At 35.6% G+C, this 17,397-nt stretch overlaps 1 protein-coding gene across 2 annotated transcripts in view; it reads left to right on the forward strand.

Moving 5' to 3' along the window:
- The window catches only part of FAM13A (family with sequence similarity 13 member A), a 355,423-nt gene that overhangs the window by 80,448 nt on the left and 257,578 nt on the right, over window positions 1-17,397 (forward strand). For both annotated transcript variants that reach the window (XM_042984194.1, XM_042984193.1), the window contains exon 4: window positions 9,171-9,348. In XM_042984194.1, coding sequence (XP_042840128.1) covers window positions 9,171-9,348 — 178 coding nt within the window. The remainder of the gene's footprint in view (window positions 1-9,170; window positions 9,349-17,397) is intronic.

The following is a 17,397-nucleotide window of genomic DNA, read 5'->3' on the forward strand; positions in this document are numbered from 1 at the left end:
TGTTTATTTTTGGGAGAGAGAGAGGAGCAGACTGTGAGCAGGGGAGGAGCAGAGAGAGATGGAGACTCAAAATCTCAAGCAGGCTCCAGGCTCTGAGCTGTCAGCACAGAGCCCGATGAGGGGCTCCAACTCACCAATTGGGGGATCATGACCTGAGCCGAAGTCAGACACTTCACACTTCACTGACTGAGCCACCCAGGAGACCTTTTTTATATTTTTTAAATGTTTGTTTATTTTTGAGAAAGAGAGAGACAGACAGAACATGAGAGGAGAGGGGCAGTGAGAGGGGGAACACAGAATCTGAAGCAGGCTCCAGGCTCTGAGCTCTCAGCACAGAGCCTAACACGGGGCTCAAACTCATGAACTGCAAGATCATGACCTGAGCCAAAGTTGGACGCTTAACTGAATGTGTCACCCAGGAGCCCCATCTTATACTTGATTTTAAAGCCAACATAGTTTCCTTAGAACAAATTTAATGAGATGCAATTTACACACCATAAAATTGCCCCTGTTAAAGTGTACAGTGAATACATAGAACAAACTGAGGGTTGATGGGCAGTGGTTGGGGAGGGGCAGGGAAAATGGGTGATGGGCATTGAGGAGGGCACTTGTTGGGATGAGCATTGTGTGTTGTATATAAGTAATGAATCATGCAAATCTACTCCTGAAGCCAAGGCTACACTGTATACACTGTATGTTAGCTAACTTGACAATAAATTATAATAAATAATAAATGAAGTATACAGTGGCTTTTAGTATATTCAGAATACAACAACACTACTATCTAGTTTTGAAACATTTTTATCACTCCAAAAAAGAAAGAAAGAAAGAAAGAAAGAAAGAAAGAAAGAAACTAACTCTATACCCATTAGTGGGCACTCTCCTCCCTTCCTCTCCACCTCTCCCACCTCTCCCAGCCCTAGGCATGTGCTAATCTTTCTAGCTACATAAATTTGCCTAGATTTATGGGCATTTCATGTAAATGAGGTCAGTATGTGGTCTTTTGTGACAGGTTTTTTTCACTTAGTGTATGTTTCAGGTTTCATCCATGTTGGAACATCAGTACTTTATTTCTTTTTATGGCTGGTTAGTATTCTGTTGTATGAACATATCACATTTATCCATTGATGGACATTTGGGTTATTTACACCTTTTGGCTGAATGGTACTGTTACGAACAATTATGTACAAGTTTTTGTAGGGACATGTGTTTTCATTTCTCTTGGTATCTACCAAGGAGTGAAAGTTCTGGGTCACAGGGTGACATTGTTTAACATTTTAAGGAATGGTTTTCCAAAATACTTGTACTATTTTACATTCTCATCAGCAATAAATGAAGGTTTGATTTTTCATCATCTTTGCCAACACCTATTATTATCTGTTTTTAATTTTAGTTATCCTTGTAGTCGAGGCAGTAGAATTTTAATAGCAGATGAATTATAAACTTGAAGAGGACAGAGAGGAGACCAGTTGCTTAAGGGCCAAGAAGATAATGTCTGTTGGAGATTTTTAGAATGAATTGTGAGTTGATGAAATCTCCAGTAAATTCTGCATTTGTCACTAATGTTTTTATGTGAAGAGCATCTTATTTGAGCTGGAAGAGAAAAAGAACAGCCAGTAAATTAATATATATATAAATGTATATTATATACATTATGTGATATATATAATATATATATTATTTGCATTAGGAAATCAACTCATGTAAAAAATGTAATGAAAGTTAAAAGAATATCAATTTGAAGGGATGACAAATGATTGGCCTGCTAGTCGTCTCTAGCTCAGCCCTAACTCTGTCAAGCTGTATTCTGTGAATACCAGTATTTTGCTAAACCCGTGGAAATTATCAACCTTTACACTGATTCCATAAATAATTTGAGGACTTAAGGGAGAAGGAGGCAACATCCAAAATAGACTTAAAAACTGGGTTTGTTGGTGTACCTCCTATGACACCAAATAAGTCCAGTTATAGCTGAGCGTTGGATCACTAGGGTTTTAGAGGGTGGGAACTGGTGGTAAAATGATTTCCACTGAAATTACACACTTACTGTACTTTGCCTCTTTAATATAGAACTAGATTTATGGAAAGAGCCAAGCTTTGTTAGCTGGGATATTGCCAGTATTGTTAAAAATTCACATATTATATTGTAGGAGGCTCCCTTTCCTAAGTGCTGCGATTGCTTTTTTTCACTCTCCTGTGTACTGACATTCCCACATAAACAGGCTCTTTAGCTGTTAAATGCTTGTGTCTAACATCTAGCCTAGATGTGAACTTGCAGTTTTGACTTTAGATGGACTGTTTCATGTGTTTCTTATCTTTTTATCTATGCCAGCTTGTCCCCATTAACAAGCACTCAGCACTCAGTAAGTGCCCACGGAATAGACTTGCTGATATACTATTTAGGCATCATTAGGAGTATTTTGTCATGGGACTGAAAAGTAAAGTATCATCAAATTCTTTTTTTATCCTACAGGCCTTTGCCTTTCCATGCAGGTTCATTCTGGGAGCCAGGAGTATCAGTGTAGATATTGGCTGATTTGTAGTAAACACACCTGTGAGTCTTGTAGAATCTAATCAGAATAAGATTTGTAGTTTCATTAATATCTAAGAATAGACTGCACTTGATTAAATTTTATTAGTCACTTTATCATCACACCCTTTGAGAAATTTGTGTGAGGCCTTGAGAACGTTGTCATTGGCAAGGATTCTAAGAGAGCTGTAAAAATAGAACCTTTACTTTTACATAGAAATCTACCAATTCCAGTAACCAGAAAATATAATTATGTTGTTTAGATAAGCTTCTCGCCACACTAACGAAGTGATTCCATTCCTGGGGTATGAAATGCAAGGGTAAAACCCAGTGTATTCCAATGTAGCTGGCGTTTTATGATTCTTTTTCCTATTGTTTACAAATGCATATTTAGAAAGAAATATAACTTATGTTTTGTCCTCACGTATTCTACAAAGCATTTTGTGCCTAGACATTCGTGTAGGCTTGTATTAAAATGCTTCTCCCCTATGCCTCAGGACCTAAGAAGCTATAATGTATCATAAATGAATTAAGACTACCCCCCCCCCCAATACTCAGCAATTTTGCTTGTTCATTTGCTGATTCAGGAAACTTTTGTTAAACATTTACATGTATGACACAGTGTGGTAGTTGCTCTGTAACAATGATAACAACTATATCTGCGTTTGTTAGTGCACACTGATCAGATCATATGCTCTGAGGTCCTACTGCCATACCTGATTTATAGCTTGGCTACTTGGTGCTGTGTGAACATGGGCAAGTTAATCTCTGTTTCAGTCTCGTTCTAACTGGAGATCTATTAGACTCCTCTTCCTGCTGTGACAGATTTCTGCAAATTTAGTGGCTTAAAACCACACAAATTACCTCACTGTTGTGTGGGTAAGAAGTCTGTGGGCCCAGCTGGTGTCTGCTCCAGGTTCACAAGGCCAAACCCAGATGTCAATCAGCCTGGGTTCTTATCTGAAGGTTCCAGGGGAGAAGCTGCTTCCAGGCTCATTTGGAACCTTGGCACTTTTCCATTTCATGCAGTCGTAAGGCCAAGATCCCTGTTTTCTTGCTGGTTTCTTCTTGGCTTCCACATGCTCGGGCTTGTGACCTTTCCTCATCTTCAAAATCAGCAACAGCTTATTATTGTTCTAACAGATTAGCAAGTTTTCATGAATCCTTTGTGAGGCTTAATGAGGAAATAAAAAGCTACTTCGATAAATCTGGCGCCATGAGGCTAAATATTTTGGTTCTTTTAATGGCTGACCTTCTCGTGGCTCTGAGATATATCGTGGTAGAGATTAGCAGTTTGCTCTTTTTATTGTTGTTGTTGTTTTTTCTCCTTGAGCCTAAGGCTGTAAGTAGAGTATAACTTCATGGTCATTGAAAAGTCAAAGCACGTGACAAACACCAGGATGAATGTCCAGATTAGAGTTAAGTGCCATCCCGTGGTATAGGTTCAGCATTACTGATTATGATCATAATCTTTTTTTAATGAGAACAAATACTGGCCACGTGGTTCAATGTTTGCTACTTAATCTGGGACAAAAGTTTTTATGGTACAGTCTTTAAGTGCTGAGTAGTTTCCTCTGTATACTATATATACTGTGCTCATTGTGCAGTTGTTTTTTAGCTTGAGAAATAGTTCAAATTTAGCCAACAGCAAATGCAAACTTTCAGGAAAACTTGTATAATTTGAAGTGACTCTTTAATACAGAAAGTTCTTGTCCTATGAAAAGATTAATGTCAAGGAAAATGATGACTATTTCAATTATTAACCACTATTCCATCTGCAAAGTTTTCTTAAACCTTTTGCCTCGTGAATTATAACATACTCTAATTCTTATTCCAGTTTAATTCTAGAGATAACTACAAATTTAAACAGTTAAAATATTTCAGTACAACTGCAGAGGTGCATTTCACTTCTTCTTGTGTGGAATTTCATTGCTGAGTGTCCTTACCCTTTGACCATCAAATGACACTTTTGTTATCATTTGGATCCTCTGTGATCCCCTTCCTACTCAACACTTCAATCCAGCTGGTTGTATAAATGGACTAAATTATTCCACATTTCTTCAAAATTTGGAATATATGTCTTTTTATTTCTATACTAGTTTGTCTTACTCTCTATGTATCTTAAAAGCATCATTCTATTAAAACTATTTCTTTATCACTTTTTATATGCAAGGCATTGAGGGAATTTAAAAGATGTTTACACCTCAGCCTCCAACTCTGAATGAGCTTACATTTGCTGGTTTGCGAATTTTTTACATTAACCGACAATAAACATCAAATACTTTCTCAATGAGGCCTTGCTGACAAAGCGCGTATATAATTGTAATTACCACCATCACCCCGGGGCCAGGACTCTGAATTCCCTCTATCCCTATTACTGTAGTTACTGTTCAGTGTCACACCTACTAGAACATAAGTTCCCTGAGGGCAGGGGTTTCTGCTGTGTTTGCTGATGTATCCTAAACGCTTAGAATTGTGCCAGACACAGAATAGCCATCCAGTAAATATTTGTTGAATGATTGAATGTGTATTCCATTCATGTATTTTTCACATAGAAAACAAAGAACTTGCATATATAAAACAAACAAGATACAAACTATATCCAGAATTGGCCATGTCTTCCCATCCCACTGCTATCAACGTGCTCCAGGCCAACCAGCCTCTCTCTCAGGGACTGTGGAGTCTCCCAGCTCAGCTGCCCGCTTTCCATTGCCTCTACTGACCCCCACCCCCCCACAGTCCAGACTCAGCACAGCAACCAGGGTGGTCCTCTTAAATGCAGCCTCCTCACAGCTCAAAACTCTCACGCAGGGTTGCGGGGGAGCATGGTTTATAATAAGACTGTAATGATCTTCCCTGGCTCTTTCTCCCTCCCCGCCGACCCCCACCGCACTGTCTCCTGATTTCATTTCCTGCCACCCTCCCAAACTTGGCCTTTGCCGTTGCCATTACTACTGCTTAACATACAATTCTCTGTTTCCTTCAGCTCTCTGCTCAGTCACCATATCAGAGTGGCCTTCCCTGATCATGCTGAATGAAATAACATTCCCTCCCTGTGTCACTCCACTTTATTCTCCCTTATTCTGCTTTATATTTCTTCAGAGCACTGATGTTACCACTCACATATATACAGTTAGACTGCCTGTCTCTCCCATTAGAATATAACTTTCAGGGGCGCCTGGGTGGCTCAGTCGGTTAAGCGGCTGACTTTGGCTCAGGTCATGATCTCGCGGTCTGTGGGTTCAAGCCCCGCGTCGGGCTCTGTGCTGACAGCTCAGGGCCTGGAGCCTGTTTCAGATTCTGTGTCTCCCTCGCTCTGACCCTCCCCCGTTCATGCTCTGTCTCTCTCTGTCTCAAAAATAAATGTTAAAAAAAATTTAAAAAAATTAGAATATAACTTTCATAAAAGCATGAAGTTTATTTTCTGTACTGTATGCCTAGCATTAGAGAATGCCAGATGCACAAAGCATGTGCTAAGTATCACAAATAATATATGAATAAATGTGCATGAAAATAGAAACATTGCTCACTTTTTTTTATGTGAGACCTTGAGGAAGCCATTGTAATTACCAATATCAACGCAAGAGTATGAATGACAAGGCAATGTTTATTATATTTACGTATCGGCACATCAAAGAATAATGCAAGCAATAGTAATTACTATGAACTTTTTCTCTCAGGCATCAAAAGGCACATTTGCACAAATACTGCCAACTGCCCAGTGATGCTATGCTGGGCATACTTCTCCAAGGCTCCCCTAAAGGTGTTGAACAATTATTCTCACGTATAGGAAATCTTGTCTGTAAGATTACTTCAGGCTGGCTATAGCAGTGATACCACGTTTCTAGAAACAGTGCTAATTACAGAGTCCTAGTATGTTAGCACGTGCTTAGTAGGAAAAGAGGTGACAAATGTTACGCTAATAAATTAAGATCTTTACGGCAGTGTCAGTATGTCTGAACAGAGGAAGTAAATTGTGAGTATTCATAGTTCAAATTCAGTGTGTTGCCATTCAAGCCTGTGAAGGAGAGGACACTCACTCGCCCAGTGAGTGAATCACTGAGTCATAGGAAACAAATGCTTTGGGGTAGGAAACACGTACAAGATACTTTCTCCTCAACTGCGTTTTCTCTTTGAGAACACATTTAGTGATCCTTCCATTCATGCCATAAAGGAATTAGGTTGTGTGTGTTTGTCTCCCTTCCCGTTACTTGTCAGTTTTACTTCTGGGAAAATTATCTATTGTATTTCAAAACTTGGAAGTAAATGATGGAAGTGCTCCTTCTTTTTGAAAGATGTTATTGTCATAAACTCATAACTGTTTTCAATATTTGTTTTATTTAATCTGGTGTCTTCACACATCGTCTAACTTAGGATCTGAAGTTTCATCTCAGAGCCAGAAGGCTAATGGCCCATTATCAAGGCTGTTAGAATGTTGTTGCTTGTATTCCTAAATACTGGAATTAAACCACAATTTTAGGCAGACAGTACACACCCATGCAAACACCCAGATTCACTCTGGATTAGTCACTGTAAGAAAATAAAAAGGGCAAAATCGAATTCATTTTCTTGTAGTTCATATTTATTTTTATAACACAAAGGGATGAGAAATGGGTAGTTTTCAGTTAGTTTTTAATCGCTCCAAACTTAATTATTTCCATTTCTTACCTAGTCAAGATCATAATACAGTGGAAAACAATGCCATCACAAGCAACATACCACATGGTTTTATGGATTATCAAAGTATTTAAATATGATTTTTCTTTTTTTAAAGTAAATAAAATTTTCTAATACCAAGAAAACTATTTATACATTGTATACATTATTGGATCACATCATTTGTGGTCAGTGAGAAATCATTATTCCAGTCATAAAGGGAATGTTCTCCAAAGCGATTTTAACAAAGATTGAAGTCTGTACATTTTTGGCATTGCTATTTTTTGGCAGCATCCCGTATTCTAACATTCATAAAGGTGAAATGGGCTCATTATATTAAAAGACATGTCATTAAAACCTCAGTTCTCATAAAATCAAATTAGTGATGGTGAAGTAAAAGAAGTTGCTCTGTTTAACAAGTAGTTACATAGCACTTACTGTGTGTAAGCCTCTCTGTTTTAAGTACTTTGCAACTGTTAACTAGAATTTAAATAAAAACTTGAAAAATATTAAGTACGTTGCAACTTTAAACTCATCCAGTCCTCATCACAACCCAATGAGGTAGTTAATATTCCCATTTATAAATGAGTTTAGTATATTTATAAGTGAGTCTAGTATCGAGTCTAAGTTCACACAGGTAGCAAGTGCCAGAAGGAGGATTCTAATCCAGGAAGTGACTCCTGACCTTCCTAATCCTAGCACTGCAGCCACTCAGCAGCACTTTCTGTGACTTTATGCATGTTCTCTAGGTTTTCACTTCCTTCAGTGGCATCATGTTATGCATGCATTTTGTAACACTGACTAATCCTCTTCCACTGCAACACATTTGCCTCACTTTGCTGTTTCTTAACACTTGACTGGCTAAAAGTAGCTGACCTATCTAAGTTAAGGAATCCAGTGTATGTTAGTTATAACTGGATTAAGTTTTCATTGTCTTAGACATGTGTCTGAAAGGACGGATTATGATTATTCCCCTAAAGTATTTGCTATAAAAGATTTATATTTGCCTCTGAAAGAAAATAGTACACAAAAATTTTTAAGATAACTTTTCTGTATTTAATATTGACAAATTACATAAATCTTTGAGAATTGAGGGAAACTTTTCATATATGTGTCTGAATTTTGGCTCACTGTAAGATATTTTTGGCTTTATATAGGTTAGTAGGCTTTGTATAAAAAGCACATACCAAATTCTAAACTCTGTGACATGGGAAAGAGAAAAAGCTATGTGGAAATTAATAGTTTCCTTCAGTTTTCTCTGGGGCGCCTGATGGCCCAGTCAGTTGAGCTTCTGTCTCTTGATTTTGGCTCAGGTCATAAATTCCAGGATCGTGGGATAGAGCCCTGTGTCAGGTTCCATGCTGAGTGTGGAGCCTGTTTGAGATTCTCTCTCTCTCCCTCTTCCTCTGCCCCTTCCCCATGCTTGCTTTCTCACTCTCTCAAAAATTAATTAAGTACGTACGTACATCCATACATACAGTACATGCCTAAATAGGATTATAGATCATTAAAAAAAAATAGCTTCCTTCAGTTTTCTCTATCTAGATTCCTGATCACTAGTTTAGTTTTGTTCATTGTGACCTAGAAATGTCTCCTGTATTAAATCTTATTCAACCAAGAGATTCTTGTTTTTAACAAACTTGAAGACCTTAATCAAATGGATAAAAAGCCAGTCTTAATTTTGGGTAAGGAACACACAGAAGTGAAATATGAACCCATTTAATGCACTAAGTAAAGCTCATGATTTTCAGAGTGTCTTGAATAAGTTAGTAAATCTTTAACATCAAGGAAAGTTAAATACTCAACAATCAAAGAAAAAGCAAAACTGCTCCCCACCCCCCCACGTTTTGATGGCCTTAATATTTAAGTCTTCAGGAATTTTTTCCTGAATAAAATGTTAGACTTTATTATGCCTCTGTGCTTTTGTTGTCGTTACTATGAAATATGCCTGAGAGCATTTTTTTCTTATTCTTTTTCTTTCCAGATGACAGAAATGATGCTCAGGACAGTAGCTTAAGAGCATTAATAAAAGAGCTGCCAGACGTCCACTACTGCCTCCTCAAGTACCTATGCCAGTTCTTGACAGAAGTGGCCAAGCACCATGTGCAGAATCGCATGAATATTCACAATCTCGCCACTGTATTTGGGCCAAATTGCTTTCAGTAAGTTAATGGAGCTTTGCTGTTAATATTATCACATACTACTTTTTCCCTTTGTTACTGCCTGAAATTATTTGGGATGTAGAGTCATATTTCAGACTGAAAAGTCAACCAGTTTATGTTGGGGAAGTTCTATCTTGCTATTGGGCATTTAGCCTTGTTTTTCATCCCAATTTTGAAGAAGGCAAATATGCCTTTCGTGAAACCATAATTTGTAATATTTCAAACAACTGCCTTTAAAATTCTGGAAATACATTTTACTTTTGCTAAAAAAGGGCATTTAAAAATTCTAATCTGAAACATTGATTAGCAGAAAGGGAAGGAGTATAATATAGTGCATAATTGTTTAATGTGATAGTTAAAATCATTGCTAATAAATGAAAAAATTCAAGCTCAATATGTCAGTGACAGAAAAATGTAACCTCAACTACATTTGTTTTCTAAGAATAAACTAGACTAGAAATAAAGTAGTCTCCTTGGTGGCTGCTATAGCACTGGCCATAAAAATGTTTGTAAAACTTCATGTTTTCTTTTCCCTGTTATTCCTTAAAGGTATTTCATTGTTGATATGTAAAATATGATGTTGCAATCCAGGGACTTTGCTTTTAACTCTCCTATTAATTAATCTATTAATCCCCACTGATATCAAACACATTTCTTCTAGTAATAAGAACAAAGAACGCTCCCGCTTTTAAAGCCGTCAGAAATTCTCAGCAATTTTTTTAATAGTGTATTTGTTTATATACTCAGCTAAGCTCATTCAGCAGCCCAGAACTAGGAATAGTACAAACCTCAGAATGACTGTCCAAATATAAACTCTGGCTTAGATCATAGTGACTCCAGGGTTCCAGGACATTCACAGCCTACTCTGGTGAGATGTTCTACCTTAATAACTATCCCCATTGTAACCTTAGAGATTTAAGTTTTAAATAATAGCATTTCATAGGATATGTTAGGGTTTTAAGAAAAAATATCTCACACATAGCCTCTACTAATTTCTTACTCAAAAGCTTTGTATTAGGCTGTATTTATTTTTACTCCTATCTTCAAAATAAACCTTTGTTTAGTGACCTACGTGTAAGAAATAGAGATAACTAGAAAAGTGTTCAATAATTTTGAAACCCTAAATTCTAGAAGAGGTGAAAATGATTTTGTAAGTAGAGTGATCATTTTATAACTCACAGATCCATACCTCATTGCTGACTTACTGGATTGGGCTTGATCTGGAATTTCTGGTAACTTGCTTCAATTAGTCAATCAAAAATATCAAGTAATGAGTTTTTATAGGCTCTACTGCTTAGTATAGCTTTTATCCTTTTTGATGGTAAAATACACTAACAAAATTTACCATTTTACTATTTTTAAGTGTATAGTTCAACAGCATTAAGTATATGTACTTTGTTGTGATCTACTTGGTATGTGTGTCTAAACTTACAGTTCTGGAAGTCACTACTAGGTCCTTTTCACACTGAAATAGAGTATAATTCTTACAACAGATAACTGTTTTTGAACTTCTTACCAAGTACTGTACTGTCTCCTATATCTGATTGATTCTAAAGAGGCAGAAGTGGCTTATGTTGTCTTTGAAGTTCCTCTGTCCAAGTTAAGGAAAAGTAGACATTTCAACTTTTGACCACACTTAGTCCATTCATGTTACAAAGATGATCAGTGGAATGCTGAGATTCAAGGATAATTCTTACCAAGACCCACTAAAAGGCAAACAAAGGAAGTGCTTTTCTTAATACCTAAGGTGAATACCTTGTCTAGTTGATAGGTGAGGAAGATTTTTTTGAATAAAGAAACATCTTCATGAAATAATGTTAACTTTTGAAAGAACATAAAATTTTAGATATAAAAAGATAACTGGCTATAAAATATATAATTATAAAATGGAAGAAAATGCACTAACAGCAGATGAATGTTTGGTGCTCTGTATTCTGGATTTCTGGGTGACTCTTAAATTATAGGTTTTCAATATGTAATCCTAGTTACAGGTTTATTAAATTTAGATGACCATGTAATATTATCATTATAAATACTCAAATAATATAGAAAGTATATAGGATACAAATAAAGTCTCTACCATGAGTCTCCGCCATTAATACCTCCCATGCCAACCTCTCCTTCCTAGAGATAAAAATCCATAGCCAGTAGGTATATATCCTTCCATCCTTATGTCTGAACACAGCCATAAAACTTTAATTTTTAAATATAAGTCTTATAATGATACATATATTATGAAGCTTGATTGCTCTTACTAGTATCACTGGAACTTTTAATATCACTCTACTTACATACGTTATTCTTTAACTATTGAATACTAGGAATTTCCCCTAGCCTGATTAATTTTCCCTCTACTGATAAGCACTTAAGTGTCAATTCTTTTACATGAAAATAGTGTTGCAGTGAATATATTGTTTTAATTCCTTATGTACATCTGCAACTATTTCTATAGAAAAGGTAACCTAGAAGTGGAACTGCTTGGCTGAGTATACACGTTTTAAAGTTAATGTGTGGTGCCCTTAATGAAGCTGTAACAATTTATGATTCTACCATTGGTGTTTAAGAATACTTGTTTCCCTGTAACCTTGCTATGCTGAATGTTAACACATAATTCAGTACTTGTTGATCTAATGGGAAAAAAGGATATCCTAATTATTTGTGAAGTTGAGTATATTTTAGATTTAGGAGGTAGGTGGCATTAGTATTTGTGTTTCACTGTAGTTTGTGTCTGTCTTGTGCTTTGAATTTTTTTAGTTGTGGCTCTTGTTGCTTTGTAGGAGTCCCTTAGGTTTTCTAAAAACTAATCCTTATTTAGAAAAAAAAAATTACAAAAATTCTTTTTGATTGTTTGCCTTTTAGCTTTATGGCAATTTATATATTAAATTTAAAAAAATTTTAATTAACTTTTCAACTCTTCCCCTTTTTGTTGACATTTGTATCTTGCTTAATAAATCTGAATACTGTTTCTTGCTTAATATTACATTAATAGCAAAGGTATTACATTACGTATTTTTCTTCTATTTATAGCTTTTTTATGATTACCTTTTCACTTTTATCTAGAATTTCTTTTTTATATGGCATGTATCATGTATAGATCCAGTTTGATTTTTCTTCAAATAGATAGTTGTTGCCAAATTATACACTGAGTAGCATATCTCTTTCCTAACTTACAGTGCCAACTCTATCACATATTAACTTCCCACATGAGTGGGAATACATGAGTACTGTATACATGTTTGTTTCTCGTTTTTGTATGGCTCCTTCTTGTCATCTATTTTTCTATTATATTTGCTCTTTCAGAGGAATTTTGGAATCTCCCTGGTAAGTGGTATCTCATTGTTTTGATTTGCATTTCCCTGATGTTGAATATCTTTTAATGTGCTTATTGGCTATTTTTATTTATTTGGAGGAATGTTCAGATGCTCTACACATATTTTAATCAGATTGTCTCTATTATTAAGAGTCTTATATGTATTAAGAGTCTTATATGTATTTTGGATATAAACCCCTTAGTAAATACAGGATATGCAAATATTTTCTCTCTTTCTGTGAGTTACTTTTCATTTCCTTTAAAAAAAATTTTAATTCCAGTATAGTTAACATACAGTGTTATATTAGTTTCAGGTGTACAATATAGTGACTCAGTAATTCTGTATGTTACTCAGTGCTCATCAAGAAAAGTGTATTTTTAATCCTCCTCACTTATTTCACCCATTCCCCCACCTACTTCCCCACTGGTAACCATCTGTCCTCTACAATTAAGTCTGTTTGTTTGTCTGTCTTTTTTTCCTTTGTTCTTTTACTTTCTCAAATTCCACATATGAGTGAAATAATATGTTATTTGTATATATATGTATATATATTTTTATGGCTGAATAATATTCCTTCATTCATCTGTCAGTGGACGCAGGCTTCTTCCTTATTTTGGCTATTGTAAATAATGCTGCAATAAACGTAGGGGTGCATATATCCCTTTGAATTAGTATTTCATATTCTTCAGGTAAATACCCAGTAGTGCAATTACTGGATCATAGGGTAATTCTATTTTTAATTTTTTGAGGAACTTCCATACTGTCTTTTAATTTTTTGAGGAACTTCCATATGTATGTATATATATTTTTATGGCTGAATAATATTCCTTCATTCATCTATCAATGGACGCAGGCTTCTTCCTTATTTTGGCTATTATAAATAACGCTGCAATAAACATAGGGGTGCATATATCCCTTTGAATTAATGTTTCATATTCTTCAGGTAAATACCCAGTAGTGCAATTACTGGAACATAGGGTAGTTTTATTTTTAATTTTTTGAGGAACTTCCATACTGTACCAGTTTGCATTCCCACCAACGGTGCACAAGTGTTCCTTTTTCTTCACATCCTCAGGAAAAACCTGAGGTTTTTCCCTGATGATGAGTGATGTTGAACATCATGTCTTCTTTGGAGAAATGTCTGTTCATGTCTTCTCCCCATTTTTTAATTGGGTTATTTGGTTTTGGGGTGTTGAGTTGTTTGTATCAGTTCTCTCTATATTTTGGAAACTAACCCTTTATCAGATAAGTCATTTGTAAACATCTCCTATGCTGTAGGTTTCCATTTAGTTTCATTCGTTGTCTTCTTTGCTATGCAGAAGATTTTTATTTTGATGTAGTCCCAATGGCTTATTTTTGCTTTTGTTTCCCTTGCTTCAGGAGACCTGTCTAGAAAGATGTTCCGAGGATCAATGTCAGAGAAATTGTTTCCTGTGCTTTTTTCTAGAATTTTTATGTTTTCAGGTCTCATATTTTGGTCCTTAATGCATTTTAAGTTTATTTGTGTATATCTTTAAGAAAGGGGTCTAGTTTCATTCCTTTGCATGTAGCTGTCCAGTTTTCCTAACACCATTTGTTGAAGAAACTGTCTTCTTGCCGTTGGATATTCTTTACAGCTTTGTCGAAGATTAATTGACCATATAAATGTGGGTTTACTTCTGGGCTTTCTATTTTGGTTCCACTGATCTGTGTATCTATTTTTGTGCCAGTATCATACTGTTTTGATTACTACGGCTTCGTGGTATAACTCAAACTCTCGAATTGTGACTTTGTTATTCTTTTTCAAGATTTCTTTGGCTATCTGGTGTCTTTTGTGGTTCCATTCAAATTTTAGGATTGTTGGTTTTACTTCTGTGAAAAATGCTGTTGGTATTTCAATTGGGATTGCATTGAATCTGTTGATTGCTTTGGGTAGTATGGACAGTTAACAATATTTGTTCTTCCAATCCATGAGCATGGAATGTCTTTCCATTTGTGTCATCTTCACTTTCTTTTCATCAGTGTTTTACAGTTTTCAGAGCATACAGTTTTACAGGTCTTTCACTTCATTAAGTTTATTCCTAGATATTTTATTATTTTTGGTTCAATTATAAATAGGATTTTTTCTCAGTTTCTCTTTCTGCTATTTCATTATTAGTGTATAGAAATGGAACATATTTTTGTACATTGATTCTTGTATCCTATGACCTTACTGAATTCATTTATCAGTTCTAGCAGTTTTTTGGCAGAGTCTTTAGAGTTTCCTCTATATAGTGTCATGTCATCTGCAAATAGTGAAAGTTTAACTTCTTGCTTACCAACTTGGATGCCTTTTATTCCTTTTTCTTGTTTGATTGTTCTGGCTGGGAATTCCAGTATTTGAATAGAAATGATGAGAGTGGACATCCTTGTCTTATTCCTGACCTTAGGAGAAAGGCTCTCAGTTTTTCCCCATTGACTATGTTGTTAGCTGTGGGTTTTTCATATACAACCTTTATTATGTGGAGGTATGTTCCCTCCAAACATACTTTGTTGAGGTTTTTTTCCTGAGTGGTTGTTGTACTTTATCCAGTGCTTTTTCTGTATCTATTGAAATGATCCTATGGTTTTTATCCTTTCTCTTATTGCTGTGATGTGTCTCATTGGTTGATTTGTGAATACTGAACCACCTTTGCATCCTGGAAATAAATCCCACTTGATCATGGTGAATGATTTTTTTTCAATGTATTGTTGGATTTGGTTTGCTAAAGTGTGGAGGATTTTTGCATCTATGTTCATGAGAGATACTGGCCTCCAGTTTTTTTTTGCAGTGTCTTTATTTGGTTTTGACATCAGTCTAATGCTGGCCTCATAGAATGAATTTGGATGTTTTCCTTCCTTTTCCATTTCTCAGAATAGTTTGGGAAAAATAAGTATTAACTCTTTTTTAAATATTTGGTAGAATTTGCCTGTGAAGCCATGTGGTCCTGGACTTTTCTTTGTTGGGAGTTTTTTGATTACTGATTCAATTTCATTGCTAGTAATCCATTTATTCACATTTTCTATGTTTCCTGATACAGTTTTGGGAGGTTATTCTAGGAATTTATCCATTTCTTCTAGTTGTCCAATTTGTTGGCATATAATTCTTCGTAGTATTCTCTTAAAATCCTTTGCAATTCTGTGGTATCTGTTGTTTCTACTCTTTCATTTGTGATTTTATTTTTTTGAGTCCTTTTTTTTTTGTCTTTTGATGAGTCTGGCTAACGGTTTATCAATTTTGTTTTTTTCAAAGAATCAGCTCCTGTTTCATTGATCCCTTCTATTGTTTTTTGTTTGTTTGTTTTTTCAATGTTTATTTGTTTTCAGAGAGAGAGAGAGAGGAGACAGAGCATGAGTGGGGGAGGGACAGAAAGAGAGGGGAGACACAAATTCTGAAGCAGTCTCCAGGGTCTGAGCTGTTAGCACAGAGCCTGACACAGGGCTCGAACTCATGGACCACTAGATCATGACCAGAGCCAAAGTTGGACATTGAACCAACTGGAGCCACCCAAACGCCCCTAGTTGGTTGGTCTTTAGTTTCTATTTCATGTATTTCTGCTATAATCTTTATTATTCCCTTCCCTCTCCTGATTTGGGGTTTTGTTTATTGTTTTTATTCTGGCTTCTTTAGGTGTAAGGTTAGGTTGTTTGAGATTTTTCTTGCTTCTGGAAGTAGACCTGTATTGCTATAAACTTCCTTCCTAGAACAACTTTTGCTATATCCCAGCGATTTTGGACTGTTTTCATTTTCATTTATCTCCATATGTTTTTTATTTCTTTTTTGATTTCTTGGTTTCATTGCTTAATAGTGTGTTATACCTCCATGTATTGGTGCTCTTTCCAGATTTTTTCTTGTGGTGATTTCTAATTTCATAGCATTGTAGTCAGAAAAGACGCATAGTATGTCTTCGATCTTTTTGAATTTGTTCAGACTCGTTTTGTGGCCTAATATGTGATCTATTCTGGAGAATGTTCCATGTGCACTTGAAAAGAATGTGTATTCTGGTGTTTTAGAAGGGATTTTTTTTTTTTTTTTTTTTTAAGGAGGGAATGTTTTGAATATATGTTACATTCATCTGGTCCAGTGTGTCATTCAAAGCCAGTGCTTCCTGTTGATTTTCTATTTGGACATTCTGTCCAATGACATTAGTGGGGTGTTAAAGTCCCCTGTTCTTATTGTATCACTATCAATTAATCCCTTTATGTTTGTTATTAAGTGCTTTATATGTTATTAAGTGCTCCCATGTTCAGTGCATAAATATTTGCAGTAGTTATGTCTTCTACTTGGATTGTTCCCTTTATGGTTATGAAGTGTTCTTCCTCATTTCTTGTTACAGTCCTTGTTTTAAAGTCCATTTTGTCTGATGTAAGTATTGCTACTCTGGCTTTATTTTGACATCCTTTGGCATGATATATGTTTCTCCATCCCCTTACTTTCAATGTGAATTTTTTTTTTTTAGGTCTGAAATTAGTTCCTTGAAGGCATGTAGCATGTATACATGTATTTTTTTTTTATTCATTTCATCACCCTGTGTCTTTTGATTGGAGCATTTAGTCCATTTACATTCAAAGTAATTACTGGTAATATGTTTTTATTGACATTTTGTTAGGTGTTTTATGGTTGATTGTGTGGTTTTTCTCTGTTCCTGTCTTTGCTCTTTTGACTCAAGATTATTTACCTTTTAATGATATACTTTGATTCCTTTCTCTTTATTCCTTGCCTGTCCATTACTGGTTTTTG

This window comes from Panthera tigris, chromosome B1 (genome assembly GCF_018350195.1).
Source record: "Panthera tigris isolate Pti1 chromosome B1, P.tigris_Pti1_mat1.1, whole genome shotgun sequence".
NCBI lineage: Eukaryota > Metazoa > Chordata > Mammalia > Carnivora > Felidae > Panthera > Panthera tigris.